We start from the raw sequence: 10634 nt of genomic DNA, 5'->3' as shown, positions 1-10634 counted from the left end.
GGCTAGCTGCAGAGCTGGGCATGCGTCTCTCTCCACCGAGGCTGGAATATCCCTCAAGTTTGAGGGGAGGTGCCTCCTCCATTTCAATTTTCCTTTCTTCAGAATGGATGGTGTGCAGAACTTCCCAGCAGGCCAAGGCCTTTGACTGAGGCCCAAGATGCAGAATGAGGCCCGGCCTTCACCTGAGATGATGTGCCCCCCTCACACAAAGGTCAGCAGTCCGGTGATACACAGTCCCCTCTGCATCCTCCTACAGCGTTCTGGTTCCTGGCTGGGCCTGGGTTCTATCTGGGGAGCAACCTATGAAGTCAGGCTCTGAGAGCAGGAAAGTCTGCCTTGTTCCTGCCCGCTGCCTGGGCCACTGTGAGGGATCTCCAACAGGAAGAAGCACCAAACCACGCCTGCTCTGCTTTTCCTGGCTGAACAGCTGGAGGAATATGCCTCCACAAGCCAGCAGCTTGGGTCCCTAGCTCCTAGGAGAGTGAGGCCCAGACAGAGAGGCACAGGCACAGAAGGGCAAAGGGGGAAGAATCCGTTCAGGGCAGAGGAGAAACACAGGAAACAGTGGTGGGATTTAAAGAACTGTTTATTGCTCTGTAACTTTGTCTGGAAGCTGTTAACAAGACCCATGACAGCCAAGGGCCAGGTGTGCACCTAGATCAGCTAGATTCACGTGTCCACCTCCTGATCCGTATAAACTTGGCGCTCGGGGGCCCTGTGCGGTCAAAGGCAGGCATCCTGGCAAATTGGTTAAATCCTAACAAGGAGAAATGATGCCGCAGATCATTTCCACCTCCCCAAATCCCATGTCCTAGATAATAAAGGAAAACACAAGTACTGCTCCAAAATAAAACCTGCCCCGGTCCCTTATGTCTGACTGAGGAGCCAGGAGCACCGAGGCTCTGCAGAAGCCAGGAACCCAGCACCAGAAGGCACCCGTCCCTCCCTCACTGTTCAGTGACCTCCCCAAAGGAGTCCCCAGCCCCAAGGGTGCACTCCAGCCACACCGCAGGAAGACCGAGGCAGGGAGCCAAGCCTAAGGGAGCCCAGGGTTTCCAATCCGAGCTGTAGTTGGTCCTGCTGGGTATGGCAGAGCCCCAGCAGCTGTGGCCCTCACAGATTCTTCTGGAAGACCCGGTGCAGGCTCTGGGCCAGGACGTCAGTCTCCTCATAGCCCTCACAGCTTTGCTGCCAGCTCTCTGGCACCTGTTCCATGCCATAGTAGGCGCCAGCAATGGCCCCGGCCATGGTGGCAATGGTGTCTGTGTCCCCACCAAGTGAGATGGAATAGACGAGAGTCCTCTGGAGGCTGTTGAAGGCAGAGGGGATCTCGGGGTCGGGCTCCATGCAGCGCAGGAAGCAATAGATGGCAGTGGGCACAGATTCAAAGGCAGCAATGCCATTCCCTGTGGGGAAGCCAGATTATGGGAACTTGACCCACCCCCCTTCCCGAGCCCCACATGTCCCCAGGCTTCCTGCCACCTGCCACAAGTCAACACTCTCAGCTTCAAGTTGGGCTGCGATTAAGAGCACAGGCTCTGGGGTTAGACTACCTGGGTTCAAATCCCGGCTCGCCCACCTATTGGCTGTGTGATTGCTGTATCTTGGGTTCAGCTCCTCGTGTAGAGAGTGAATAAAGTTAGGAATTCTCGCAGGGCTGGTGTGAGGGTGAAATGACATCCTAGAGGTAAAGCATTCTGCATAGTGCCCAGAACACAGTATGAATAAACATCAGTTATCACCATTAGCTGTAAAAAACTAGCGGCCGGCTGCCATTTCTGGGATGTTTAGCTTTAAGGCTGAGGGTACTGTCGCCCTAGAACAAGAGGGTGCTGTGCTCGCAGCCTGCCAAGGACCCTACAGAACATGGCTCTGCTGTCTCAGCAACCCTGGCAAAGGTGTGATGGCGGCAGGCGTGACTCCAGGCACCCCTGAGCCCAAGACTGACCCTGAAGGATGACGGGTGGGGGGGCTACCCACCTAGCTCGGACACCACCTCCTCTCTGGTCACTGCGTCCTGCTCTAGAAGCTCCGCAATCTTCTTCAGTCGGCTGGAGTATGGACGCTCCTCCATGCCCAACCTGTGGGTTGGGGGCGAGATTTCAGGGAGGTCGGAGCCAGCAGGGTGGAGAAGGCAGGAGGGGGAAGGGCTGCATGGGAAGGCGAGGCAGGGACGTGGGCATCTGACACTTAGGCACGGGTGTCAGGGCAAGAAGTGGGAAGGGCGAGGTGTGAGCCGCCCCGTTTGTTCTCTGGGACCTGGAGAGCCCTGAGGCACAGCCAAGGCAAAGGGCTTCTTCCCACCCCTCCTTAGGGCCTGCAATTAAAGAAGGAAGGTTTCAGCTTGAGGCAGGGCCACCCCACCAGCATGCACATGCACAGATGCGCCTCCAGCCCGCCTCCAGCCCGCATACTCACTCCCGGGCATCTGACACGGACTGGGCATCACTCTCCAGCTCCTCCATGTGGCCCAGGAGTTGTTCAAGGAAGTGCTCACTGGACGACTCACCCTGCAAAGCCAGGTGCACGGCCAGGGCCTGCAGGATGGCACCGTTGTAACCCAGGGAGGAGGCGTGTGTCAGCTGGGCCGAGAGCCGGGCAAACTAGGGCAAAGGTGAGGGAGGCAAAGACCTGCTGTCACAGCACCCAAGCTGCAGAGGGAGGGAGGGACGAGAGTGTCCAGAAGCCAGCCAGCCCTAACTACCTTCTGCACATCCTGGACACTGCTATAGGCCAGGGAGATGCCGGCCACCCGCATGGCACCCCCGTTGCCGTAGGAGCCTTTGCCATTAAACTGGGCCCGGGCAGGCTCAAAGACATCACGGCACTTGGGGTTCAGGAGCTTCCTGAAGACGGTGATCACTCCAGCACCATAACCCCGGTCAGGGTCTTTCTTGTACTCCTGAGCAAACCTAGGGGAGAGAAGGGGACAGTGTAATGATCTAAGAGATGCCTGCCAGGGTTGGGAGAGAAGAAACCTGGCTGGCTTGGGAAAAGAGGAATCCTTGGGGACCTCAGGAGCCTGTGCCAGCGGTGCTGTCACTTCTAGCTTGGGAAGCTGCAGCTGCCCTAGGGAGTGTCCTGTGGCGGGGTGTGCAGGGAGGGTGTCCCGTCATGCACGGATGTCACTGGTCTGGTCAAGGGGTGCAATAACTCTGCCCACCTGGTTTGCTTCACCCCAGGACCACTGCCCTCACCTGTGAGCCATGTCCATCTCGTCGAAGGCCTCCTTGGCCAGCAGGGACTGCACCAGCGCCCTGGCCATGGCTGTGTCGTCTGTGTAGCACAGTGCTTCTGCAGGGACAGGGCGGGGGGCGGAGATCAAGCTGCAGGGCTCGAGGGTGGCGGCTTTGGCCTCCCACTCACTCCTTTTATCTACTACTTCCAGAAGGCCTCAAGTCAGCCTCTCACTCCCATCCAGTTTCCAGGGCTCTGAGTCAGTCACATGTCCTGCTGATTTCTGGAGGAAAACCTTCCACCCCTTCTGGCTGCCATCACTGCATCTCCAGTCTTAATGGACCTGCTTTGGGCCTCTCAAATCTCCTGCATATTCCCCACCCTCCAGCCCAACCTATATGTGCAGCCAGAAAAAGAGTAGAATATCACTTTCCTCATCTCACTCTCCTGCTCAGATGGCTGTCTATTGCTTTCAGGATGAGGTCCAAACTCACTGCCTTGGCCATTTGAAGCCCGCCCTTCCTCACCCATCTTATATCCCACTGCTCCTCTCCACATCCTCAGAACCAATCCTGGAGCCTGGGTCAAGTCCTTCCCAGGTGGGGCTGCTCCCCCCCCCCCTCCTCTGGCCCTGTCTCCTTCCTCTGGGTGCCCGAGTCTACTGCTCTGGCACTTCTAACACACACCATTGGTTATGTGGTAGCTTCTCAAATAGGCTATAAGTGAGCTAGGGCCAAGGACTTGGTTTTATCTGAAGAAGAGACAGTTACAGAGAACAAAGCATACTCCCTAGTGAGCCCCTTTTTATTCCTCACATCTGCCCTCTGCCCTCGCCCCCCATCCCCACCCTGCTCTGTGTATCCCAAGCCCCAACCCTGCCTTCTCCTCCCCTTTCACTCTCAGGAGCCCCCACCCCCTACTGCACCAGGAAGAGAGGCTCACAGGCACCTACTCACAGCCACACTCTCCAGTCTGTCCTCAGAGGGACTGGTCCCTCTTGAAGTGCCCCCCGAGCCCAGTTCCCCAGGGACCTTGTCCTTCCTTTGTCTCCTCAACTCCTCCTTCTGTGATACAGCAGCACCCGGTCTCCCTTTGATCGGTCCCTGCACCCTGCTTTCCCCCAGGGAATCACTTCTCTCCCACTCCCAGTCCAGATGATAGGGGATGGAGCCAATGCCACCTCCAGCCCAGCCAAACAGCACCCCATTCCCTGTTTCAGGGATGGACGGGTGACCTAAGCCAGGCCAGTGAGACTCCACCAGAGACCTCTGCTGGTGCCACTGAAAAGAGAAACTTCCTCTGCCAGAGATGCTGAGCTGGGAGCTGCTGAGGGCCACCCCGTGGGAAGGGTCTGCCAGAGTGAAGCCCACCCAGAAGAACGCAGATCTGAATAAGCAGAGGAACTGAGTCTTGAGGAGATGGCTTGATTTAGCTCTGCTTAAAGCCAGACCTGCCCTGGACTTCTCAGTGATGCCAGCCAATGCATTCTCTTTTTGCTCAGGCCATTTTGAGTTGGGTTTTCTGCCACTTGCACCCAAAGGGTCCTAAAATCTCAGCCTAAAATGTCTTCCCCTCATCTTAACATCAAACCAAAAATGAAATTATGAACTGTCCCCCCCCATCCTGTCTTCACCTCAGCCCCAGCTCATCTCTCTCCTTCCCCTCATACCAAACATACTCTTATTTTCTCCTTTTCCATTTCCTCCTAAACCCACTGAAATCTAACTTCCAAGGTTCAACCTTCTACTGAAAATGCTTTTCTAAGTCTAGACTTCCCCCCACTTAACCTCTCTGTAGCCTCACACCAGTAACCAGTGTCTTCATCTTGAAATTCTTGAGTTTTGTTGTTACCCATCTCCCCTGCTTCTCTTCCTATAAACTGTTTCCTTCTCTAGCTCCTTTTCCTCCTCCAGGGTTCCGGGTGTGGCCCCTTTTTCTTACTATTCTACATGCTCTCCAAGAAGAATCATCCTCAGCCGTGATACTGCGCTGAGATCTGGGTGATGAGTTGACTGCACAGGGAGGGAGAGGCAGAGGGGAGAAAGCATTACAGGCAAAGGGACAGCAGTACATGCAAAGGCCTGAGCTAGAGGAGGCACGAAGTGAGAGGAAGTGCAGCGCAGACAGCAAGGCCAAGGGTGGTATAAGGTGAAACTGGAGACGAAGGTGAGGGCCGGCCACGTAGGGAACATTAAGGAGTTTGGCTCTGTCCTAAGGGTAATGGAAAATTACTGCAGAGATTCACGAGGGGAGGCCGCGATAAGATCTGCTTTCAGAAGTGCACTCCAGCTGCCTGGAGAGGGACTGGTGGCCCACTGATTCGGGAGACCCGGGTAAAACGCGTAAAATGGGTAAAATCGGCAGGGGCGTAAGTATTGGACTAGGCGCAATCTAGGCGTGGCTTGAACGGCTGGGCGGTCTGTGTAGCCAAGCCCCGGGCTGGCAAACGTTCGGGGCGAGACGTGTGAAGACGGGGCTCGGATTTGGACACGCTGAATCCGAGGTGCCCGCGGGTCGTGCAGATCGGGCCCCTCCGGCCGCTGTCCCCTCCCTGTCCAAGTCCCTCGGGGCTCCCCGGTGCCCAGTGCGCCCGGCCCCGCCCACCTGTCCGCGCGCTCCCCGGCGAGCCGGGGTCCGGCTCCAGGTCCTGGACCCGACGCAGGACTGACGTCAGGTCGACGGTGTCGCGCGCCTCGTAGACGGCGCCCACGCAGTCCCCGAGCAGCGCGCCCGCCAGGCAGCCTCGGAAGCGGGAGAGGGAACGGGCCGCCCCAGCCCCTCCGCAGCCCGCCGCCGTCATCACCGCCGCCGCCGCCATCCGCGCGGACCAGCCGCCACTTCCGGTGCGGCCCGCGCGCGCCCCACCGCGCGGCTTCCCCGGCCCCACAGCGCCGCCCCGCGGCCCGGAGTCGCAGCTGCCCCGCGGGTGACAAGGGGCGGTCCCGCAGCCCTCATTCGATTGGGCCTGGCTTCTGTATTTAGCCCGCGTTTCCCCGACCGGTAAACGGCGTCACAGCCGGGCGGGACGGCCACTAAAGGGTTCCCGAGGGCTGCGCACTGAGGCGGACCTTCGGGCCACTGCCCCTCACGGTCGGCCAGCCGTGCCACAGCAGCCCAGCTCGGGTCACTCAGTCCGGGGTGGCCACCCCCAAGCCCTCCCCCTGTCACCCTAGCCCCGTCTGGGCCTCCCCTAGGCGTCAAGAGGGCACGCAAGGGTCCAGCTGGGACAGAGCTGGTTAGAGGTCACGGCGCTGGAGCCCAGGGTGCTGGCCGAGCCCAGAGAAGGGCATGGGATTGGGAACATGGAGCTTGAGGGATGATGTCCCCATCTTTGCTCCTCCGTGCACAGGAGAGCCAAGAGCCCTCTCCCCGCTGGCTACATGCAGGGGTAGCAAAGAACCGTCTGGACTGAGAACCCCCCGACCTTTATTAGATTCGTTCTCTCCACTGCCCTCCCTCTTTCATTTTCCACCAGCCTTCCCCTCCTCCCTCAGCCCCCTCGCTAGGTTAGCTACAGCTGGCAGGTTTTGAGTGGACTCAGGGTGCGGTTTGTGGTGCGGGTGAAGGTGTCCACCTCCGGCACAAACTTCTCAGCCGGCATGGTCAGCTTCCGCCGGGTGTCCATACACTTGGTGTCCAAGAGCATGGAGTTGGCCTTGCAGGCGATGTCAGCCTGCAGCTGGGCCAGATGCTGGTACAGGGCGTCCAGAGCATCCCTGGGGAGGAGGGATTAACAACCCACCACCGCCGGCGTGAGGCTGGGAGGTCAGGGCTGAGCTCACCAGCCTTGAGTCAGGAAGACAGCAGGGAAGCTGGCAGGCAGCAAGGGACCCCAGTGGTGGGAGGTGTCTCCCCGCCCCTCCTGCCCACTCCCCAAACCTACTGTGCCTGCGCCAGCTTCTGCTTCAGGGCAGCAGTGGTTGCCTCTAACTGGTGAACCTCCTCAGTGAGGCCATACTGTGCCTGGAGGCAGAGGGGCAGGTTGGGAGTCCAGGTCAGCCACACTCTCCTTCTGCCCACGGGTCTGGGGGCTGCCCTGCGTCAGCACCCCTGCTCCACCAGGGAGTGAGGCATCCTGAGGAACCTTAGCCGGGGGCCCGTGCCCCACCGGGATGCCCTCGTACCTGGTCCCTGCAGAGTTCCACGTTGGGCCGGTAGGTCCTGGTCTCTAGCCGGGTGTGGCATAGCTTCAGGTTCTGTAACTTTCTGCGCAGATCCTCCTCCAGATGCCGGATGTCCTCCTGCAGCTCGGCAATCTCCTCCAAGGTCTGCAGGGACAGAGTGACTGGTCTCCACCTGGTGCACCCAGTCCAGGGCTTCCTGGCAGGGCATCAGGCTCCTCATCCCACAGCAGGAAGTCCAGGCCCCAGGAGACCAAACGGAGAAGGCTCACATTCTTCTCTTGCCACTTGAGCTCACTGTACACTTTCTCCATCTCCCACAGGCGCTTCCTGAAGGCAAATTCCGTTGCAACCCTCTGGGCTTCCAGTTCGTTGTTGGTCTGAGGACAGAAAGTAGGCGGGGAGGGCAAGGGGAGGGTATAAGCTCTGGCCAGCTGAGGATGTCGCTCAGGTGAGGGGTGGGATGCCACACGGCTGACAGGGAACAAAAGACAAGGGCTTGAGTGCATGCTGGGGCCATCTCTTAGCCATGGAGGATCGGGGTAGGGGGAATGGTCAGTCACCTTGGCAATAGTTAGGGCGATGGCCTCCCTCAGCTCTATGGCCCCTTTCATTTCAGCCTCTGCTTGGTTCTTGTTGAACTGACTGCAGTCATCCCACTGCTGGAGTGTGGTGGAGCTGCAGGTGGCAGGAAATAATCAGAGTATGGCCTCTGCAGCGAGGAAGAGAGACTGAATGAAATGCCCTTCTTACCCGTTGGGGACACGTGTGGGATTAATCTTCAGAGAGATGTTCGGGGACTTGAGGTTGAGAGAGAAGCAGCCTCTGTCAATGTCCAGTGTCTCCATTTTGCCCCGATGGTCAGAGTTCAGCTGCTGTCGGACTTCCTGCAGGAGGCTGGGGACAGAACAGACTGGATCAGGAGCCATACCTCCAAGGCCCTGGAACGCAGCCCCCATGGTACTGAAGGGACAAGGAGGGATGGGAAAGCTGAGGTGACAACGGAGCTGCCGCTGCAGCTGAGACAAATATGGGCACAGCTGGATGAGCTCCCCACAGACAAAATTATGGCACCAAGTGCTTGTACACACCCACAGGGCACACTCCAGTAGCTACACTCACAAGGCTCACACTCCCAGAAAGTCAGGGTGGTGGCTTCATCTCTCATGCTTCCAATAAATTGATAATGGCTGCCTAGAGCAGGTTCATGAGAAGTATTCTGAGACCACGTCCGGGTGGTGCAAAAAGTGCTACGATCAGTGGGTGAGTGGTTTCTGCCATGGGCACAGCAGGGGCAGAAGGCGGCCTGAGAGCCAGTGACTTGTTACCCATGATACACATGTTCTACATTTAAAACACAGCCTTCAAAGGCGGGTGAACGTGCGAATGACATATCTCTCTCTTACCAGAGCTTCTCAAAGGCCTGGCTGATCTTCTGTTGCAAGGCCTTCTTGGTGGCTTCAGTGACCTCTACCTCTTTGTGCAGCTCTTCCTCCACGAGGTCCTTCACCACATCAATGTCACGCCGACTCTCCCGCAGGGTCAGGCACTCAATCGCCACATCCAGAGGCAGGTTCTTGGCCTGCAGGCTTTGCTCTGCTGACTCTTTCATCTAGAAAAGAGAGGGCACAGGAGGCTGGTGGGGCCATCCGCTGGGAAGCAGCTCTCATCCCCACTTAGGCCAAGTGACTCAGATGGACATGCCACCAAATACCCTGACCCGGAAGAGGGGAGGGAGAGGGAGGTCCTTGCAGGCAGGGTCTCCTGGCACCCTGCCCTGGCTCCCTGCCTGTGTCAGGGCGTCGATCTCAGCATCTAAGTCCGTCAGACACTTGTCCAGCATCTCCTTCCACCGGTTGACAGTATCAATCCTCTCTGCCAGTCGAGTCCTATTGTCATGTTCGTCCCAAATGGTCTGGAAGAGACAGAGCCAGATAAAGAGGTTGTCGGGAGTTGGGGGCCATCCCTTTCCCACCCAACTGGGCTCCGGCCCCCGACCTGATTGTTGGTCTCGTTGCAGAGGACCCGGGCCTCCTGGCGGATCTGGTGTGAGGCATCTCGCTGCCGCTCAGCGTTAGTGGACAACAGGTAGCTGTTGGTGTGCCAGTCTGGCAACCGGAAGCGTGGACTGGGCTTGACACTCAGCGTGGCCATGGTGCAGGAGCCAAAGGCTCAGGGACCCCAGGCCTGTTCCAAGACACCCACCTCTGCTGGGGGGGAGCAAACAAGGCTGCAGGAGACCACTGAGGAAAGCCCCTCCTGGATCAAAGCCCCTCCAAAGGACGTGCTCCTGTCCGTTTTGCTCCAAGCCCCTTCCTGCTGGAAGCCTGCTTGGGAACAGCTCTCCCTACACTCAACTTCGTGTGAGGCACTAACTAAGTTTCCTCCCACCCATCCATCCACAGACACAAACTGCTGGACCCTTCAGGTCCTGGAGCAGGTGAAAGGGGATAATGGGGTTCCTCGGTATGTGTGTGCGCGCGTGTGTGTGTGCATGTGTGTGTGTGTGTGTAGTGCCAAGTGCTCAGTGGGGCTGGTGGAGGGGGGTGGGCAGGTAGCAGGAAAAATAGCCCTTAATCCAGTTTCCACCGCTACTTCCAGTAACCAAGTCCTGTGGAACTTTCTTTGTTTTCCCTGCCCCAGCCTTGGGCTAGGACCCTGCGGGATCTAAGAGAAGAAGCCCTGTCCCCATCCAGAGAGGACCGGCTTGTTTCGAAGGGGCTTCGAATTGGCACTAGGGAATTGGGGGTGGGGGGCTGGTCGCCTCCCCACCTGGATCACATTCCCTCCCTCTGCCCTCTGCTGGAGGAGGAGGAGCGGGTGTGTGAGGGGCCCCAGCGGGAGGAGCTGTGGTCTGTCTAGTTCCCAGCCCAATCTCTCCCTTCCCCTCCCAGGATAGTCATCTTCAGTTTAATACCCCGGCGCAGAGAAAGGAGCGGGAGGGGGTGAGCACCTCCCCACCCCTGTCCCCTCCTCCTCTCACCTTCCCAGCGCGCACTTCCGCCTCCCTTCGCCGGCTCCTCTGTTAAGCGCCCCCGGTTGCTAGGCAACCCCTTCCGCGCCCGGGTCATCACAGCCCGCGTTCAGCTTGATAACCGCCGGGCGGCGCGGCGGCGGCGGCGGCGGCGGCGTTGGGGCCAGAGGCCTTCCGGGTAGGAAAGGGCCGGCGACGGGGCTGGTGCTGCAAGAGGGTGGGGAGGAGAGGGCATCAGGATATCGCGTTCACTTCATTCACAAATTAAAAATCTTTACTTTGGGGCTTCCCTGGTGGCGCAGTGGTTAAGAACCCGCCTGCCAATGCAGGGGACACGGGTTCGAGCCCTGGTCCGGGAAGAT

General features: G+C 58.5%; 2 protein-coding genes across 4 annotated transcripts; both read right to left on the bottom strand.

The window, feature by feature from the left end:
* Nucleotides 1-568: 568 nt before the first annotated feature.
* ADPRS (ADP-ribosylserine hydrolase) lies at nt 569-6025 on the bottom strand. Its single transcript, XM_036829742.1, has 6 exons — nt 5782-6025; nt 3198-3294; nt 2705-2912; nt 2419-2603; nt 1981-2081; nt 569-1406 (listed from the first exon to the last, which is right to left on the bottom strand). Exons 1-6 carry the CDS (start codon nt 5993-5995, stop codon nt 1114-1116), a joined length of 1098 nt encoding a protein of 365 aa, XP_036685637.1. The 5' UTR covers nt 5996-6025; the 3' UTR covers nt 569-1113.
* Nucleotides 6026-6583: 558 nt separating this feature from the next.
* On the bottom strand, nt 6584-10322 carry TEKT2 (tektin 2). Of its 3 annotated transcripts, none has more exons than XM_036869205.1 (10): nt 10282-10322; nt 9297-9508; nt 9088-9213; nt 8705-8910; nt 8052-8195; nt 7862-7976; nt 7571-7678; nt 7302-7445; nt 7061-7140; nt 6584-6893 (listed from the first exon to the last, which is right to left on the bottom strand). In XM_036869205.1, exons 2-10 carry the CDS (start codon nt 9450-9452, stop codon nt 6689-6691), a joined length of 1284 nt encoding a protein of 427 aa, XP_036725100.1. In that variant the 5' UTR covers nt 9453-9508; nt 10282-10322; the 3' UTR covers nt 6584-6688. The 3 variants fall into 3 exon arrangements, with proteins under 3 accessions (XP_036725100.1, XP_036725119.1, XP_036725110.1); XM_036869224.1 differs by having other exon boundaries at nt 6689-6893; nt 9297-9485; nt 10282-10314; XM_036869215.1 differs by having other exon boundaries at nt 6689-6893; nt 9297-9505; nt 10282-10303.
* Nucleotides 10323-10634: the final 312 nt, after the last annotated feature.

Source organism: Balaenoptera musculus, chromosome 1, assembly GCF_009873245.2.
Source record: "Balaenoptera musculus isolate JJ_BM4_2016_0621 chromosome 1, mBalMus1.pri.v3, whole genome shotgun sequence".
NCBI classification, from domain to species: domain Eukaryota; kingdom Metazoa; phylum Chordata; class Mammalia; order Artiodactyla; family Balaenopteridae; genus Balaenoptera; species Balaenoptera musculus.
Note: the sequence above shows the minus strand (reverse complement) of the source record. Positions and strands in the feature narration are given on the sequence as shown.

Excerpts from the sequence above, each read along its gene's own strand:
- ADPRS (XM_036829742.1), bottom strand. The coding sequence starts at position 5,995 with ATGGCGGCGGCGGCGGTGATGACGGCGGCGGGCTGCGGAGGGGCTGGG. Across the intron at positions 3,295-5,781 it reads GCCGGGGAGCGCGCGGACAG|AAGCACTGTGCTACACAGAC; the intron begins GTGGGCGGGGCC and ends CTGTCCCTGCAG. Across the intron at positions 2,913-3,197 it reads GAGATGGACATGGCTCACAG|GTTTGCTCAGGAGTACAAGA; the intron begins GTGAGGGCAGTG and ends TCTCTCCCCTAG.
- TEKT2 (XM_036869205.1), bottom strand. The coding sequence starts at position 9,452 with ATGGCCACGCTGAGTGTCAAGCCCAGTCCACGCTTCCGGTTGCCAGAC. Across the intron at positions 9,214-9,296 it reads GCAACGAGACCAACAATCAG|ACCATTTGGGACGAACATGA; the intron begins GTCGGGGGCCGG and ends TGTCTCTTCCAG. Across the intron at positions 7,141-7,301 it reads TGGAACTCTGCAGGGACCAG|GCACAGTATGGCCTCACTGA; the intron begins GTACGAGGGCAT and ends CTCTGCCTCCAG.